Source organism: Chelonoidis abingdonii, chromosome 7 (genome assembly GCF_003597395.2).
Source record: "Chelonoidis abingdonii isolate Lonesome George chromosome 7, CheloAbing_2.0, whole genome shotgun sequence".
Taxonomy (NCBI): Eukaryota; Metazoa; Chordata; order Testudines; family Testudinidae; genus Chelonoidis; species Chelonoidis abingdonii.
In genome coordinates this window covers 1395752-1415876 of record NC_133775.1, presented here as the reverse complement: position 1 = coordinate 1415876, position 20125 = coordinate 1395752, and the positions used below count along the sequence as shown (strand labels likewise).

Sequence of the window (20125 nt, the reverse complement as noted above, 5' to 3'; positions counted from 1 at the left end):
AGAACAAAGGACATCACAGAGTTCTCTTTGCCTTTGTTCCCACTCTTCCCGCCCCAGGAATATTTCACTCAGGCTGTAAGCGTCTCTGGGCACAGAAGTGATCGCATGTCTAGCGTGCCAGGGCACCAAGGGTACAAATGATAACCACCACCCCCAGAACATAGTGAGAGTCGCGCTAACCACACGAGACCAAGGCTATGTCTAACCTGCGCCTGACCATTTTACACGCAATTTCTAACCCTCTCAGGTGAACTTTGGTCACCTCCCATCCACACGGGCTGTCCCACCCACGTTCAGCACTGGTTTGGCTGCAATGGCATTAACATTTCAAAGTCTGCTCTCCACCTTGTATGGATTGAACCTAAACCCAAACTCTGCTAACTGGGCTGCAGGTGGGGTCTAGATAGGAAGAGGTGAGAAAATGACAGAGACCCACAATACACCTGGTGACAAGAGTGAAAAATAACCCGCCACTATTAAGGGCAAATGCCCAGACACGGCTTTCTCTGTTACTCTGCCTGCTTTCCCACGGCAACAAGGAATTCATTTTTAATGCACCCAAGTGCTCAGATTTTTCTGGCTCCAGCAGCTTGTCGGAGGGGAACTCTGCTCACAAACCAGACTTGAACTAGAAGAAAACATTAACCCTTTTGCTTGTAAGAATTTGAACCCACTTCCATCTGTCACGATTCAGAATAACTGGAGAGCAGCACTGTGAATAGCTGCAGAAATTGCCATCTCCCTTCTTCTCAGTTCAAGCGGAGGAGGTCAAACTTAGGTTTTCATATCATTAGGAGAGTAGAGAAAGTGATGTGAATCAACCACCGCCACCTACATTATTTAGAAGGATAAATTGAGATTGTAGCAGAAGTCTGTGTGTCATGGGGGGAAAAAATGAACTTCCCGGAGTTCTGCCACATAATACAAATGATGCACAAAGCTCTCGCTGTTGTTGCATTAGGGCTGAAAATGAGGCTTCAGCAAGACAGAGAAAACATGCTACTGCAATCACTCAAGACGCTAGTTTCCCCAAACCATAGAGATCTCTGGACATTTTCCGAAATGCAGGGCCAGCCCAACATCTCTCATGCATTATTGCTAAACTCAGGGGAATTGTTGGATTTCCATATGCTCACAGAGGCAGCAGAGTGGGAGGAAGCTTCCCAGCCCTGACAAGCTGGAGAGAAGAACAGAATCTAGAGATGGAAAACACCTCTTAGGTTATCTAGCGCATACCCAGGGGCCCATGAGGGATGGCTCCCAATTGTAACATATTAGTGTACTGTCCAATTCAGTTTTAAATGTGCCAAATGATAGGGCTTCTGCCACTACCTCGGGACTCTGTGCCACAACCTAGCAGCACTCACTGGCAGGACGATCTCTCTGATATTTAGCCTATTTTACCCACTCTTAATTTCCTCCTATTACTCTCTAGGGTGTGTTTTCACTGCAGAGTTAACTCAGGTGCAGAGTTCCCAGGTTAGCTTAGCCCAGGCATTAGCACCACACTGCAAAGCCATAGCTAAAATACAGTGTCGTAACTGGAACTGCACTCCCCTGCATGTGTCACTAGGCCTTCTCGGAGCATATCCCATGGTTCTCTGTGCTGCAGGAAGTGGCGCTGCTGCAGGATTCCTTCCCCGTGAATTACGGGAGAATGTTTCTGTCTTTCTGGGCACATACGGGGGTGGAGAGGAGGAGGGATTGTAGGAAGGCACTAGAGGACTATCTGCAGCGATTTATCCTGCATCCTCACTGCAAAGTGGGCAGGTTAAAAGAATGTAAGAGTGGCCGTACTAGGTCCGACCAGTGGTCCATCCAGTATCCTGTCTTCCATCAGGGGCCAAAGACAGATGCTTCAGAGACAATGAACAGAACAGGGCAATATCAAGTGAGTTATCTTTTCAAGGTGTCATTTTTTGTGTGTGGTTCTCTTACCTCCTTTTTTTTTTTTTTTTTTTTTAACTGGGGTATGCATTTGTGGAAGTAGAGAAAGAACTGACAAGGATTTGTAGGGGATCTTAATGCAAGACCGTCTCTGTTAGCAAGAGCCAGGCTAGTTGTAACCCTACTAACGCGAGATTTGTAGAAGTGAGGATTGCGTGAGGCGAGTGGGAAAGAACTGTGAGAGAAGTTGTTTTGACCTTGTGTAGATAATGTGTAGATAATATGAAATGTAGACTCTAGTTAAATAAGTGAGAAAAACAAGATATCAGGATGACCTATGTCTAAACAAAATGCAGCAGTTGCTTATTATTGTCTGTAACAAAAGGTATGAAAGCTTGCTGTAACTGTTTACCTGTTGAGAGACCTGCCTAGGACTGGGGAAACCCTGTGTCCTAGCGCACTCCCTCCCTCTTTGCAATTGCTTGAGAATAACAAAGTGTTTGATTTTGCTCCACTCAACCAAAAAGTGAGAACTGAGTTTTTCCCCGACACATTTAATTTGAGTCTCTTTATGGTGTTTTAAAAAAATTTCCATGCAGCTTGACGGCACTTCACTCTTGTGACTGTTCCTTTTTATTTCCACTTAACTAGCTTCCTTATTTTTGTGTAGTTCCCCTTCTGAAGTTAAATGATATTGTGGTGGATTTCTTTGATATTTTGCCCCCTACAAGGATGTTAAATTTAATTATATTATGATCACTATTACTGAGCAATTCCAGAATATATTCACCTCTTGGACCAGATCCTGTGCTTAACTTACAATTAAATCAAGAACTGGCTCTCATAAGGTTACCAAGTCCAAGTGACAGTCTCACTCTGTTTTTAGGCTACAGCCAGAGGAACCAGCTGACTTGGGTTGAAAGCCCCAGTAAATAGGGGTGAAGAGGGTTTTGTGTGAGGACAGGATGGGGGTTGGGGCAGCACAAGAAGACGCCAGGCTAAATAACAAAGAGGGTAAGTGAACTTCACTGGGGCTTACATGCAAATGCAGCCTTATGACCTCCCCACTTTCCTTAACCATTACTTAGCCAATCTATAGGTGCTTAACCTCAAGGCACCCAAATGTCAGAGCAAGGGAGGGATGCAAAGAGGTCTGTTGCAGATGAAACTCTGTCACTGCTTGCCATGGCCAGTGTGGACAGGGGCATGGTTCTGAGAACACCACTTTCAGTGTACACTATTGTGCTTCAGCAACAAGTCCTCACACCACTCAGGCCACTGTGCAAGCAACTCGAGATGTGTCCAGTATAGCTATGGGCACGCGGAGACAACAGTGACCAGGGCCACAGAGCACTGCCTGGAGAACGCTTGAGAGGTCCCAGGAGACGAAGGAGGGTAAAAGGAAACCTCCAGTCTGTGCCAGAGAAGAGATTCTGACTGCTACAAAACCAAAACCGTCACGAAACAAATGTGAAGGGCCTGCAAAATAATTAACAACAACAGGAAGCTGCCCCACCGTGATACTGTGATGGCAGCCAGCAGGACGGCGAGCCTTGTTTTTCTAGTGGGAAAACGAAGGGTGAAGTGACAGACACAGGGAGATGTACATGGTCCCAAATATCTGCAGGGTGGGCATGCCACAGATGAATTATCTGAAGAGAAACAAGGGGCCAGGCCATAGCTGGGAAACGGGAAAACGCAGGCTGAGAAGGAAAATCCCCCAGGAAGTGATAGAACTGGCTCCTGGGAGCCTCATCACTTGAGAAATTCACTTCTAGTTTGGACAAGGCACTAGAAACCCTACTATGGGGAGCGGTCCTGGCGGGGCTGGAGGACTGACCAGTCCCCATCTGCAGTGCTGATGGAAGTCACAGAGACAGGGAGTTTCCAAGCACTGGTAAATTCTATCAATTGTTAGCAACTGCTCTGATTGATAGTTGTCAAATCAACGATTAACTATTTACTCACTTGCTAGCTCTGGGAAAGCCACGTCTCTCATTTCCTCTGTGCTCTGCTACCCTATAGCAAGGGCACAGGGTTGGGAATCTGGAGACCTTTGCCACTGACTCTCTGGGTGACCTTGGGCAAGTCTCCCCTTTCTCCACCCCAATCTCTCTCTCTACACCTGGGAAAATGAGACCGACCTTGATCTGCCTTTGGAGAGGGTTTTGAAATCTGGGGGCTAACAGCTGCTCAACAAGCATTAATCACCCAATGGGGCTCAGGCTAGGCAGGATTCAGAGAAGAGACGCCCAGCCCCACCTCCAAGTGCCATGACAGCCACTCTGCTGATTAGACAAAGAAACTGTGACTGGATTTTAAAAAATACACTTTGGAAATGTTTAAATGTTGTTAAAACACGTTTAAGGGCCCGATCGTGCAAACGCTCCCTCCTGGGCAGCACGTGCTGCACGAGGACTTTGGCTAAGGTCACCGACTTATGTGGGCCCACCTGACCTAGCAAGCACCACACCTGGAGGGAAGTCCTAAAACACTAACAACAAACAGGGCATCACCGAAGGAACGAGGGAGCACATTGCTATGCCTGCCAGCTCTTCCACTGGCAAGGGAGCCTCGGGGATCAGGCTACATTGACATGGAACCACCCCTCTCAGCCTGCCTCCCAAGCAGGGCTCTAGCTCCGCAGCCACTGCCCACCATGGGCAGGGGGAGCACAGGTTGCTAGGAGAGGCATTGGTTGTGATAAGCTGATCTGGATCACAGCTCAGGTCTGTTACAACACAGCACAGCGCTGCAAGCTGTGAGAAGAGCTCCTGGCTGCTCTCTGGGGCCAGGGAGAACAGTGATGAGGCTGGACTTTCTGGAGCTGAGGGAAGAAATGGCTGCTGATGATTGACAAGCAGCTCCTTCTTCTGCACTCGGTCCTCCGTGCCAATCACTTCTTCGTTTTGGAGGTTTTTTTCCTCCTTCAGCATGGGCGCAGGCGACAGCCCCACAGCAGCTCTCCGAGATTCCTATCTATTCAAATACAGTCGTGCTGCTTAGCAAAAATCATTAGAGACAATGATGGTGCTTAAAAGTGGCATTTAAAAAGCACATTGTGCAGAACATGGGAAGGCAGATCCTGATAAGGCCACCAGCCTGGCAGATACGCTAGGGCAGGCTGGGCTCCCCTCCCTTGCCACCGTCTGTAACTCAGTGTAAAAAGCTCTCTAGCTTTAACACCAGTTTAACTCTGAAACCTGGACCCTGAAACGGACAGTGGAGAGGCTGTGCTGCTCAGTGGAACCCCACAGACACACCGGGAGCTCTGTGCAGCTTTCTGCATGGAGCTCTCCCAGGCACACGTGCACCCCTGTTTGACTCCTGGACTCAGCCACAAGGGCACAAAGACCAGAAGAGTTTTGTCTTTTCCCTGGACTACGAGAATGAACACAAGTGAAATGCCCAAGAGTCAGCGGAATCTCCACTGCATTTATGTAAGCAGGAGGGTCACAATGCTGGTGCTAATGGATCCCAGCTACTGATGCAGACACTCTCCTTGTTCAGGCAGCAGCTCTACAGGAGACAGAATTTCACCCACCTGCATCTCTGAGTGCCTAGTTATTTCACTCCTTCCCATCTCTGCCGTGAACAACCTGCCCACGTCCTCCACAAGAGAGAAATCCAATGTGTGGCTTCCTCCGCAGTTGCTTTCCATGTCAGCCATTTGGTGAGCAGAACAATCCATGGTGCTGAGGCCTGCTGCCCTCCATTTCCTCTCACTAAAAGGCACCACATAGAGAGGCGGATTCCCTCTCAGCTCCTTTTTAAATCCAAGACTTTGTCTAAAGTAATTTAAAGACCCTGTTTCTGTAGATCACTTCTTGCTGATATACGCCGCTTTGGCTGGAGCATCTCCAATGGAAATCAGTAAAATGGAGCCACGTTGGCTCCTGCTCCATTCAAACAGAAACGCCCTCACTGGCAGCAAATAAACAGTAGCTGCCCTCTGTGCTTTATACACAGCAACACAAAGAGAGGAGAGAACCAATTCTAACTCTGGGCTAAGGGTAAGCTGCCGAAATGGCTCCACGATGTGAAAGATACGTGACATAAACCCACCCACTCCACTGCGGCTCTAAAACCTGCCTGAGACACTGACACTTACTATGTTTTGGCCTTGACAGACCTGGTAGTCGAATCATGTTAATAATGCTAATGAAAACTGAATGAAGTAACAGAGCAGAAAGCCATGTATAAAACAGGTATGGGAAAAAATCTGATCAGTGTCTGGACTGTGGTCTCCAGTTCGCTTCGGTCACTTTTTGAATGTGGGAAAACAATTCTGATCAAGTGAGAGCTGCACAGGGGAGTTTTACAGCCCAGCTATCAGGGGATTCTACTTGGCTTGTGATAATCCTTCCTGATCCACCAGAGTGCACTTTTCCAAGCACTGAAGGCTTTGCAGATATCCCAGCACCACGTGGAGAGCTGTCTCTGGGGCTGGGAAGAGCACTCCACCCACCTCCCTCCAGAAGCACTCCAGACGGATTTTTAAGGGCTGGCATGGGGAGTGGGGACTGTAGGACGTAGACTGTGAACCTGATCAGAGGAGATGGCAAGAGTTTGATGCTGTGGTAAATTGCCCTAAAGAATTTGTGCTCACTAAAGTAAAATTGGGACAGACTCAGACTCCAAACACTTTTTAAAAAGTCTCTTACAAGCTAATAATTAAAAGAAGCATTTCTAGTATTCTCTGGCTCATGCAGTACTATAGACTTTGTACTTCAGCTTCCAGCTATTATAGACAAATACACCCAGCCCATCAGTGGCGCCAATTATGCAAACAAGATAACTACAAAAATAATTTCCTTGTTAGTGCTCATTATGTTCATTACATCCCAGACTCAGATGATTGGCATGTTAGGGACCTGTTTTGGATGCCTGTTCTGCTGCTGAGGAATCAACTCTGATACACACCAATGAGGCAGCAGGTGATGTCACTGGACCTCTGAAACTGAACGTGGGAAAACAGGAGAAAAGGGAGGTATAGAATATAAGCCGTGGCTCTTTTGGTCTCCTGGTACATTACTGAGTCTTGGATGGCTCTGAGCTCTCAAGTATCAGAGGGGTAGCCGTGTTAGTCTGGATCTGTCAAAGCAGCAGAGAGTCCTGTGGCACCTTATGGACTAACAGACGTATTGGAGCATGAGCTTTCGTGGGTGAATACCCACTTCGTCGGATGCATCTATAAGGTGCCACAGGACTCTCTGCTGCTTTCACAGGTATTGGAAAGAATCCCATACGTCTTCACGGTTCAGTCTCAGCTGTGAACTACAATACTAACCAGAAGGAATATTGATTTGTGTGGTTCTAGAGTAAGAGTCCACTCAAAGTCCAGTCAGTCTACAAGCAATGAGTGAGCAACAGTTCGTCGTTACCCGCCTATGTCTCCCAGCCAATATCTGGGGTTTTACAATCACATTCTGCATTTTAAAAAATATTTGTTTCCCCCCTTTTTGAGAGTGAAAACAAGAGAAACAAGAAGGGAAACAGCAAAAATGATGACACACAAAGCACCATCGCAAGCACAGACACACACCAAAAGAACGAAGGAAAATACTTCCCTTCCCTGTACTCTCCCTCACATATAGGAATCGTAGGTGTTACCTGTGACAGCGGTGTGGTAACAAAGACAGGTTAAGGATGGGTAATACCAAAGCTGATGGTGTCCCTTTACTGCTTCTGGCGCTGCCCATGTACCTGGTATGTAATCTATGAAGTGCTAATGTTCCCATGGAACTCCGCATGTCCTGCTCCACACACCTACCAGGGCAGGAGAGAACAGCCAAAAGACACCCTGAAAGGTTGATTAAGCTCAGTTCCAGAGCAATACGGAAAACTAACATTGTGTTTTATACTTTGAAAACAGAGGGCAAGGCATCATTTCCTCAGACTTAAAGCGGCTGTCATTCCTCGTCCACCTGCTGTCGAACATGCCACTCACACTGTTCAGAGGGACGCGGAACCAGCGAGTAACAGAACTCTGGGACTGGCCATTAGCCAAGGCTTCACCGGAAAGGCGGAGAGAGAACGTCTGGAGCTAAGAATACCGGAAAGCTAACAGAAGAGTCTCCCTGTGGCTGAGTTATGACACCAGGCTTGGACAGAAAGGACAGTGTGGACTCAACTCTGCAGCGCCTCCTGCTGGTCTCTTCCGGGAATTAGCTCTGCCAGCCTTGGAGCGCCTTCTGCAGGCCAGTGTCCCACTGCCGCTTGGCCCCCGGTGACCTGCTACCTGGGGTGCTGACCCCTGGCCATACACCCCTCAGTCTCGGGGTGTCCCCTCCCTGGGAAACCCCCACCCACTATCCCCACCTCGCCTCACTCACAGGCTACTGCCAGTCACCAACTAGCCCCCATTCCCTGGGGCAGACTGCAGTATCAGCCACTCGTCACTGGCAAGGAAGGTTTGGACCTGCTGCCTTCCTCTGCAACCCTGTACCTCTGTAGGGCCTAGGCTCTGCAGCCTGGGGAGTTGCCAGCCCCTCTGGCCTTTCCCGAGCCCTGCCTCACTCTAGGTACCCTGAGCTTCCCAGCAGCCAGCCCCTTCTCTCTCTTTCTGAAAGCAGAGAGAGACTGTCTGTGCTTCTGGCCCACTGTCCTCTTATAAGGGCCAGCTGGGCCTTGATTGCACTGGCTACAGCTCTTGCTGCTTTTCCATCAGCCCAGCTTTTCTCTGCCCCAGCCCTCTCCCGGCCTGCTTTAAGGCTTTCCAGGCAGGAGCGGGTGACCACCCCACTACAGAAAAGGTTAGTCACAGAAATAAATCTCATCCTGGCTCAATGAGGACTGTTTAGAAGGAATTTAATCGCCTGTTGATCATGCAAATGAGTCTTTCAGTGGTCTTGGCCTGTCCTCAAAGTACTGGGCTAAGGCTTGAAACTCCCAAGCTACTTCACACCCTAAACACCTCTCAACAGAGAATTACAGATTGTTAATTAACAAACTGATTGTTCAAACAGAGTCAGGTTTCCTTTTGGACCAGGCTCGTGGATTCTAGAGAAGCTCAAGCAGTGAACTTACCGTAAGGAGGAACAAGAGTGCAGCGGAGTATCACATCTAATAACCTCTCCTTTAGAAAAGTGGTTTCAGCTAATCAGTTGTTATCTTTAGACATTCAACGACCTCTGCTTTAAACAAAAGGCGTTAGGCTAGCAGAAATCCGTCAGAGAAAGGCAGAAAAGGGCACATGGCTTCTGTTTGCACTCACAGAAATGTCGTCTTTGACATTCAAACAGGACACATACATTTTAAATAATGTCAAGCACATTCTTAAAATACCTTGTCAGGATTTGAATGGGAGGAATTTATGTTTTATGAGATGGATGATTCTTATTACAGAGAGATGGTCAGCTCCCAAGCAGGAGGTATGGAACATCCACATGGTTCTGATGCTGAGTCGCTAATGTCAGCTAATGTGCAAGGAAAGGCCCAAGAAATGCAGTGTGTTGTGTATGCAGCGCTGGAAGTTGGGTGCACTCAGCTCGTTAGTATTCAATCGGTCCCTTCCTTTTAGGATTTGTAATAGGAATAGAGATGAAGAAATAGTTTAAGTAGCTTGTAACATCACAACTGTCTATCTTGAAGCATTCCAAAGGTAGGAATGACACATACATAAACCCATTCATTTTTTATAAATAACTAAATATTTTCAATCTTTTTCCCTGACCCAGATTTGCTACACAGGCAACTTGATGCAAAAATACAAGAAACAGCCATTCACATTTGCTCTAAAATCACTCTACAGGAGCTGAAAACATTAATCCACAGCAACAGAACCAGTTCCAAAGAGTCAAATTATTAACTTCCAGCAGTGATTCAGTGGAGGGTAAGGAGGAGAGGAGCAGCAGCGTTGGACAAATGAGACTGTATCAATTTGGAGGGGTAATAATTCTATCAAGAAATGTAGGGGTCAGTCAACAGTGGTAACAGAAATCACAAGAGAACTCAAGGATCTTACCATTTAAAGCAGATTAACATAGTAAAGTTAATATAAAGGGACAACTGTCATTATTAGGCTAGAAAAACAATACTCCAATGGGAAAGTCATTATTGGTGCATGCAGGCTGTGAAAAACTAGCCAACGCCTGTGCATGCTGGGCTGTCAAACTGTAGGTGGGTTTAACTAATGAAGGTTTAAAGCAGCCCAAACTGTTTCAGATTCATTTGCTCAAAACAAATCTCTATGCTACAATTCAGAGCCAACTGGCTCCAGTGGAATGGGGCCGGCTTTCGGGACTCCCCAGGAGTGGCTGATTCCTCACTCTTACTACAGTACTTCACACCGCTCTCAAACCAAGGGGCTGCTTATCTCACAGCCAGATTTGCCTGAACTCTCTAGAATTTATCTTCATCTGATTAGATTTTCATGCCTGTCAGCAGCAGAGTGACAAAAGGTTTGATTGTTCTCTTGTGAAAATGTTACAATCTTAAACTTACACCACAGCGACTGATCAAAACTCCCTGCACATCGACACCCAGTAGGTGACGGCTGTACCATGCTGAACAGAAGTTCAGAGAGTTCTTGAAGCCGCAGGAGAGCCGGCCCCTCTGGGACACACGGGAGAAGTGTTTCTAGTTTGCAAACTTTCTGTTGAATAACCCCCTTTCAACAGTGCAACATTGCAATGGATGACTCTGCAAGGAGTCACACTAAAAATAAACCAAAATCAACACGCTAGTGGGAGAGCGCAGATGAGCAAGAGCACTGGCAGAGTTAGGGCTGAGAGAAAAGCTGGAGATGAGAAACACTGGTGGAGAAGGAGCAGGGCAGACAGGAAATGAAGTGATGTGACACATTTCAGCATTCTTACCTCTGATTGGTGTACCACCTGGTGAGGTAATTTGAATGCAAATAAGATTAGAGAGAAGCATTAGTACAAAAGAGGAAAGGAAGAAAATTATAACTAAAAAGCAGAAAGTTTTTTAAAGCTAGAATTTGTATTAGCGTGACAGGAATAAATAAAAAGAAACTGATGTGCAGTAAAGTCAGAGCGACACTCTTAGGTTAGTAAAGCTCATTGCTCCCAGGAGTGCAGCCCCCACCCTGGGGTATGCCATTCCACTGCTGGCGACTGGCTACCCAATTGCATTCATTACTATTCAAGCAGTTGCCATGGAAGAGACACTGGAAAGATGGTGCGGTGCCCTTTGTTGGATAGCCAGGGGTGGGGGAGAGGAGACAGCGTGGTGTGTGAGGGTGAGTGTGCTGGGAGGGTTGCGGTGCTACGCACATGGTCGCTGGCATGGGGCACATTCTGACTTTCAGGTTAGAATGACCAGTGGGACAAAATCTGCTGATTTAAAGAAATGAAATTAAGGGGACAGAAGAGCAAAGCCAGCCTCCATGAGAGCACATTTGTACAAACCCAGTATTAGTTCCCTCTGGCATGGAGATTAGTGTCACGTAGAACTCACTTTATACGGAAAATACTTTCAAACAAAATGACGAAGAATTTCTACGAATCCCAGTGACGAAACAATGGTCCACCAGCCACGCCTCCCAGTAGCTGGAGGAAAGAATCCTTACCCTCCTTGTAAGGGAGCTGAAGGTCACTTTTACATGCTGTAATGCAGTGCATCTTATAAGGAGGGCTTTTGGTAACAAGGTCCAGTTGACTTGATGCATCAGTCAGCACAAATTTGTTTTATCATTGGGTTTAAGATTAGCATGTGGAGCATTATGCCCTGAGTTTACTATGTGGTTAATAAACAATACATAGATTCAAGTGTTTGGAAATCCAGGTAGGCAAATTGGCAGTGAACCCCTCTAATCCCCAGTTTTGTCCCCTTGATCTTATTTTGCACATACGAAGGCTGTTAGTACAAGGGAGAGATTCATGCATATCTAATCTGTAGGCAGTTCATGGTAGGTGTTGGTTTTATGCAGATTTGTAAAATCTGAAAACCAAGCACTTACCAAAGAAAACTGAGGAATTTAAACAGACAGAAAAACAGGGTTAAACAGGACACAGAGTGTCAAATCATGTTCAGTGTATTGATTAATAAATACCAGTATGCATACACGAGTGCTGTGTATCTCAGATTTACAGCTCCCCATTCCATTATCCACAACAATGCTCACCCAATGGGAAATAAAGAAAGACACTCAAAGAGTTTCTGTAAATACAAAGAAGGCAGATTTTAAGCATGTTTAACTCGCCTCGGAAAAAGTAATTAAAATATTTACACTTATTATCTCTCTCCTAACTACTGTTCCTTTAGGCAGCGGCCTTGTTCAAATCAGGAATAACAATTCTGACTGCTTATTGTAGCCATCTCCTCAGCCGAGATGACATTAATCCATTTTAACTCTATGGCTGGTTATATTTTTTGATGTTTTTGTCCACAGATGAGTGAAGCATCAGGGAAGATCTTGCTGTCGCCGAAGTTGTGGGTAATCTCTCCTTTACCATAGTAAATCTGCTGCCTGTCTTGGTAACTGCCGCTACCCTTGACAGAACAGGGATAGCCAGAGATACTTGCACAGCACTGATGCTGCACAGGCAGGGAGCAGAGGGTTATTTCTCATTGCCCAGGTGGAGAGTTTGGTAAGTACTAAGCTTTCTCTGAAGCCATTGGTTTTCTCTGCCTATTCCACCCCCACATAAAAAGCCTCAGCACAGACGGTCACTCCCCACACAGGCATGGAAACGACACAGACAACACATCCCTGGAGCAGAACCCGGGAAACCCTTCCCTGCTCTGGGCCGGCTGAAGTGGGGTTTATAGTTTTATGCTGGCACCACCAGGAGCGGTGCCAAGGTTTTTGGCGCCCTAGGTGGGGGTCCTTCCGCACCCCCGGTCGTTGGTGGCAATTCTCCAGCGGGGGGTCCTTCCACACCCCCGGTCTTCGGGGCACTTCAGCGGCGGGTCCCGGAGCAAGTGAAGGACCCGCCGCAGAATTGCCGACAACTACCCAGAGCGCAGAAGGACCCCCTGCCGCCAAAATGCCGCCCTCCCAAATCCTGGTGTCCTAGGCGACCGCCTAGGTCGCCTAAATGGAAGCGCCGGCCCTGGGCACCACGGAGATTTGAAACCAGTCATTAAATCTACCCACCATAGCAGCTAAGCCCTTTTCTCTGATACGCAATTGTCTACACAGAGCTCCAGGAGCAAGTGTGCATTTGAAACAGATTCCCTCAAGCTAAGTGCAATGGGCTCATCTTCTCCCTGCATTACAGCTCAATCCCCCTGGCCTAGTAGCGTAAGCAGGAGGCTCACTGTGCTGAAGAACAATATTCATCCAGGGGCCTAGTTACCCTGCCAGGTTTGGGACGTTTTCCTTCTTCACCCAGAGGAACACTGATGTGCGAATGTCTGTGGAAAATGGCATTCGAGGTGCTCCTATAACACTTTCCTGTGGGACGCTCAGCGTGACAGAAAGAACGCAGGCAAGAAGTCCTCAAAATCACAGGATAAGGCTGATTCCCCTCGTACCCCAAAAGGGCTTAATTACAGCATGGGCCATGAAGCTGGCAGCATGACAAACACTTGAAAAGATTAATGACTGAGCCCAGCTTGTGTCCTGTAATGGCCAGACAGGCTTATGACAAAGGGCATCCCGGTTACAAGCTTTCAGCCTAGTCCTTTGTGTGCACTGAAGGGCTCAACGTAAGTGAGGAGAACGTCTCAGTTCACCACCTCACTGACTGGACTCAGTGGACATGGAGCCTGGGCCCTCTCCCTTGCTGGAGGTGCAGGTTGATGCACGTTGGCAGGAGAGTGTAGGGGAAGCAGGCACTGCCATTGTCTGTGATGTACTGGTTCTCTAGATAAATGTAGACATCAGTCTCTGTGGCCTTGCCTGACCCATACTTCCTCACTGGTGCAGCTGCAGCCACCACAGCGATGACGGAGGCATTAGTGTGGACAGGACGTTAGTGTTTTTACTGCTGGGATCGAGGGCTCCACCCAGAGCAGAAACACCAGTGGCTGCGTGGCCCTAGCACTTCCCACTGGTGGAGAACGAGGGGCTGATTTCTGTTTACACAGATTCGCCTTAAGGCTGTCAATCCAGTACTTCTTCACTGACACATAGTTTACCCTTAAATCTCCACCGGAAGTAACCCCCACCCCTCCATTTTCCAAGTGTGTCCCACTGAATGTAGCAGGGGGCTGGGTTTAGCAATACTCCCATCCCAGAAAGCTCAGTTCAGCTGATATCAGCTAGTTTCGGATGAAGCCCTATTTAAGGCAAGCTATTGTCAGGGAACGTGACAACAAGAGAGAGGGTTACTCACCTTGCACAGTAACTGCGGTCCTTCAGAGCTTTACTGGTGTGTGCATACACCTCATGCACTGACAGCCACATGGACAAACATTCCAAGAACAACAATTCTTACTCTGTCGTTCATCTCTCTAAACGTTTTGTCTGTCTGCTGGCAGCGGTGTTGTCTGGGCCATGTGTCTGCTCAGCCCACTCCTGAGGGAGCTCACATCGTTCACATGGGGAACTGTGTCCTTCTGGACTGTGCCTCCTTGCCTCTTGGAGTGCTGTTCTGCAGTTCTTCTTTACAGCCAGATACCCATCTGCTTTCTGGATTTACAGCCTGATCTTGACAGGAGGCAGGAGTCTCCTGCAAGACGCTGATCACCTTCCACAATCGATGAAATAAACAATTGTAATGTTCTTGGATTCAGGACACTGTTTGGGATAGGGACTATCCCCTCCGGTGCATCTGTGCAATGCCCAATGCAAAAGGGCCCCAAGCGTGACTGGGGCTTTTGGGCATTATTGTAATGTAAGGGGGAGAAGTAGGTGCTCAGCTTCTTGCAGCTACTTTCTCAGCTGGCTGAGTGCTCCAGTGATCTGACAACAGCAATAGCCTCTAGACTGTCATTCACAAATAACATCTGAAGAGTAGGCATCCATGTGAAGCAGCACACCTGGAGAGAACATATTGCTAACAACTCAGAGTGCGTAACTACCCTGGGATAATCTGGCTAAGCAGCCGCATACACGGCTGCCATGGAATGGGGCATCAAACTTACACAAAGAGTGAATGGGGGTCTCCTGCAGAGCCAGGTTTCATTACTTGAATATCAAATTAGCTGCCTGTTAGCAATCGCCAGCTCCAGGACACAGTTCTAGTCACTATGAATTAAAATACATCATCACAGGATGACTCTTGTTAAACAAAGTTGTTTAACAGATGCAGATTTTTTGGCATCACAAAACAGTGTCAGTGAAACATTTCCTCCTCTAACCTCTGTAGGGGTGGGGGGAGAAAGACTTTGTTTGTCTAACGTGTTTTAAAGAGCAGGTTAGACAAACACCTGTCAGGGATGTTCTAGATAATACTAAGTCCTGTCTCAGTGCTGGGGACTGGACTAGATGACCTCTCGAGGTCCCTTCCAGTCCTACACCTATGATTCTTTGTTAGCGTTCAGGACAAAGGAAACACCTGGTTTCAACACTGCTTTCTTACCTTTTTTTTTTTCCCCTTCATTTTATCGGGCGATTTTCTCATGAGTAAGGCAGAAAGGCTTCCCTGAATATGAATCCTGAAGGCATGTGTTGGAAGTGACTAAGAGGTTGAAAGGTCTGAATACCATATATTTTGCAAGAGGGTCCTTCAGAGATCTGTACTGAATTAAAGGTTCACTGCTGAAGACCCTAAAATTCAAACTGAGCTCCTGAGCATCAACAGAAATGCTTAGGCCTGGTCTACATTGGGAAAATTGTCTCCAAATCACTAACTAGTTTGAAAACAAATTCCCCTAAATCTATTTTAAAACCAGTTGGAGCCATAATGTAGACTAGGCCTGAACCTGTTTTAAAACCACCTAAAATACTATATCTCCAGCCATTTTAAAATCAGTTCAGCAGAGCCAGTTTTAAAATGTCAAGTATCAGGGGGTGGCCATGTTAGTCTGTATCCACAAAAACAACAAGGCGTCCGGTGGCACCTTAAAGACTAACAGATTTATCTGGACATGGGCTTTTGTGGACAAAAAAGCTCACTTCTTCATATGCATCGGACTCCTTGTAGTTTTAAAATGGTTAGCACTCAGGGTAAATTTCTCCAGTGCTGATCAGGCCTTACAACCTGCAACTTTTGTCCATGATTACGTACTTCCAGGACAGAAACACTTGGGTCTTTCTGAGTGATTGGTTTGTTGCAAAGCCTACTTACCACAAGAGGAAGGAGATAGTGGTACGTTTAGTACCGGAAATGTTTAATACAGTAAGGTCGGATCAGAGTCCCTTGTCTTGATCCTGGATTGTCTATCTGACAAGCTAGAGAAGATCCTGTACCTGCTGCTGTGTTGAACTCTGTAGACCAACTGTGTGCATGTGGCATAGCCCCACCACAATTTGCGATAATACACAAGACTTGACATAAAGAAACAGAAAGATTTTGTTCCTGGGTGAGGATACATTCCTTTTATAAAAAGAACCTAAAGAGCCAGGCTAACTATAAAATGCACATATGTATGTATATAAACAACAGACAAGTGGCAGGAATGACACCCGGGACACACATGAAAAGACGGTTACTCACCTTTGTAACTGTTGTTCTTCGAGATGTGTTGCTCATATCCATTCCAGTTAGGTGTGCACCTAACTGGAATGGATATGAGCAAGCACTCGAAGAAGAATAGGAGTTTTCTTTCTGACAAGGACTCTGACTGGTAGAGTTATGGAACTGAAATTGCCTAAGGCTACGACTGGTCTTCCTTGCAATGCATATGCTCTCCAGAACCCCTGTCAGAGGAAGACTAGACCCCTAAAAACTGCTGGACAGAGGCGAGCCCATCTTGAGTGTACATGGTCTGACTGCACATTATTTCAGAGCTTCTGTCTGAAGCCCCTAGAGCACTGCCAGCTCATATAAATAGGAGTGTCAGAGGAGAGCACCTTTTCTAACTATCTGACTTATTATCTATCTAGCTGTTCATACTGTACCAGGAGCCTGAAGAAATAAAGGGGAAAAACTCGCGCTCTCACAAGAGAGAATTTAGGTTTCTAAAGCAGCGTTGGCATTTTCAGACTGACATTCAATATGTCTGAGGTAGAACTCCGGACCTTTGACTGTGTGTTGGGTGAAGACTTTGCTTAGGAAATCACGTATCTGAAATGGCTAGACTTTACTCTTTATATGCAACTATTTTAACTACATTCCATCAGTCTGGGGCTTATTAGTTTTAACTAAATTAAATGAAATGAGTTTGTGCTCAGACTGAGACAGTCTGTGCTGACACCAGGCTGCCTGGGAGATACTGTTGTAGCAGATGATTTTGCTCTAAATGGAGCAGAGACTCCTTTATATAGGAAGATTAATACTTTATAATAACAAAATGCTTGTTTACATTTATTTTCCTCTGAAAAACAACTTTCCTTCATTATCAAATTCTGCTGGAGTCTTTAATAGCAGCTGGTGGATTGGATCAGGGACTGCCTGACCTATTACACTGTTACAAACAGGACGACTGCAGAGGGCAAGGAAGGATCCATATTTCATGCCCCGTTCTAGCTCAGATTGTACTTAGAGGAATGACCATACAACCTGGCAGCCGCTAAATTCTGACCCAGGAGAAGCGAGAGCCTCATGGTGTAAATTACTTGATTCCCACTTTTGTTAGGAGGGGGGAGAATCTTCATCCTAACCTTGGCTTTGAATCTTCTTTCCCCACCCCTAAAAACAAACCCCTCACCTGCACGTGGAAGTCTGCTGTGCTGAAACGACACTAAAATCTAATCAATTTCTCTCACAGGGCTGAGGGCGTATGTTGCTCATTGATTTCTAAAAGGTTCCGTTGATGCCTCCCTTAGTAATTATAGTGTCTTCAACAAGCAGTCAAATTCTAGAGTTTGAATCCCCAGTGAAATTCAATTCAGAAGTCGCGTGAGAACAGGAAAAAGGAAACAAAACAGGGCTTATAGTTTTTACACTCTAGCTGTCTCCCCAAGCTCGCCCAGCAGACAGGAGATGGACAAGTGCCCATAAAGAAGATGCAGAGAGCAAGTGCATCAGAGCTGCCTCGCTCATTTACAGTTTTACCTGCGGATGCTGATTTAGTCAGTTATGAAAAGTAAAATATCCATAAGCACTTTCCTACTGCTGCTTTCCTAATGCCTCCAAGAATAATTAACGAGTGTGGTATTTTCTTTCAGCACAAACATATCAAGATTAAACCAGGTTTGTGGGGGAGAAAAGCTAAAGGTCATTGTGAAATTTCCTAAGCTGGAAATGTATTAGTGTAATTAGTGCTCACTAGCAAATCTAGGTGAAACCAGAATGCCAGGCTAAGTTCTAATGTAGGCGACAGAGGTTGCTAATTACCCACTCTCCCAGTTAAAGGCTGTTTCATGCTAGCACAAGAGACAGAGCACCACAGAGGGCTTGCACAGACAGGGCACACATTAAATGTCCATGTTATAAGGAGAGAACATAGGAATGCCCTGGCAGCACTGGACAAGGCAATGCCTTTGGGTGCCAGTAGATACCACAGGCAGGCAACACAGGCTGCATTAACTTATTGCAACAAAGAATCTTTCTAGTCAGAAGGCACCCATATCAACTCCATTCCCTTGTGCGCTTTCAGCTGAATGCCATAGGCTTCCTTCCTTCCAGCCCTGTGGGGTAGTGCTGCTATGCATATTTTAACAGCTGCTGCTTTTCACCCCAGATGCGGCTGCACTTGAGCAACAGATTAAGCAATCCTTTTATATAGTTTAATTTTGTAAAGGGCTTTGAGATCCTAGAAGATGGAAAGACATGACAGAAATGCAAGAGATCATTATTAGAGGCCCAAGTGCATTTCCTTGCATTGGGGCAGACTAGTTTGTGCCAGAGTGTTGGAGAGAAGTCTGCAGCATGTATTGCACATTCTTGTATTTAACTCGTTAAATAAGAAATAAGAAAGTGCATCCTGGTAACCATGTTTCTGTTCTTGAAATCTACAAACCAGTCATTTATTTGCTACTCAGCTTCTTGATTTTTCTTTATCCTTGTTCTGTAGAATTTGGAGACTGGTAAAGACTTCAAGAGAAAAAAGAGTGTTGTCTTGAAAGCTCTGGGCCATGATGTAGTAGCCTCTGGTCCTTGACTCTAGCATCCTGTGTGCTGTGTTCTCTGTTCTCTTCTAGAGATGTTCCTACACAGCACTCATCACCGTAGGATCTGAGCACCTGCTGAGCTGGGGTGAAGTGTCTGACCTTGCCCTGGATGTGAGGCAGCCTCATTATGAGCTATCCTCCTCAGCCAACATCCCGACTAACAGAGGAATCGGTGTGATGTGCCCAAAGGCATGTCTGTGCTAATCTCAATCTCTAGCAGGTCATGATATCCTGCCAGAGAAAACTGGCCCCCAAAGGCTGGTTTTTTATATCATAATGGGGACAAAGTTAAGGTCTGGGTTTAGGTGCTTAGCTGCACTTCAGAGTAATATGCAAAAAGCTATAATGGCAAGAGGCCGGGAGCGAAGAGTGAAGGAGAAGAGAAGCCTTACTTGCTTTGCGGCCTTACCTGAACGGAGCTGCTTGATTCGTCCATTGCTAGTTGCTGTATCCACAGGAAGGAAGTCCTTGAACCAAGAGATTTCAGGATCGGGGTTGCCACTGGCAGCGCAGAGCATAGTGGCTGTGCGGGCCTTTTCTACCACCTTCAGCTGCGGGCCCATGTCAATGGTTGGAAAACCGGCTGGGAGGTGATCTTCTGCAACAGGAAACAACACACAACAGACTGATGAGTTACAGTTCACACAGTAATAGGATCATAGTCCTGGTGACAGCAGTGCCTCTACTGGAGAGCATCAGCCCGACTCCCCCACTGTGGCTCTGTCCACACTATGGCCAATGTCAGCAAAATGCACGTTGCTCAGGTGTGAGTATTCCACCCCAAGCACCATGTTACACCGACATAAGCACTTGGGTGCACAGTGCTATGTTGGTGGGGGAGCTTCTCCCACCGACATAGCTTATGCCGCTCATGGAGGTGGGTTTTGATGCCAATGGGAGAGCTCTTTCCTGTCGGCAAAGAGCATCTTCACCGGACGTGCTGCAGAGGCTGCACGTATAGACATGACCTGAGAAACTTGCAAAACCCCAAAGTACTCTAGACTCTGTAACGAGCACTCATTGCAGCAACAGGGGCAGCTGCTAAATGTAACTCTGTTTGAATCAATTGCCTTGGGATACGCCCATGATTTTCACTGATATGTAAGCTCGATCTGTTGTTGTTAATAAACTCTAACAGCAGGTGTTTGTCTTTATGCAAGAAGAGAG

General features: G+C 46.6%; 1 protein-coding gene across 13 annotated transcripts in view; it reads right to left on the bottom strand.

Moving 5' to 3' along the window:
* PTPRF (protein tyrosine phosphatase receptor type F) overlaps positions 1–20125 on the bottom strand; it is a 510254-nt gene that overhangs the window by 121053 nt on the left and 369076 nt on the right. For 7 of the 13 annotated variants that reach the window (XM_075067538.1, XM_075067541.1, XM_075067542.1 and 4 more), the window contains exon 6: positions 19368–19556. In XM_075067538.1, coding sequence (XP_074923639.1) covers positions 19368–19556 — 189 coding nt within the window. Of the gene's footprint in view, positions 1–10706; positions 10725–19367; positions 19557–20125 lie in introns of all 13 variants that reach the window. The other 6 variants (XM_075067537.1, XM_075067540.1, XM_075067539.1 and 3 more) reach the window with 1 other exon arrangement.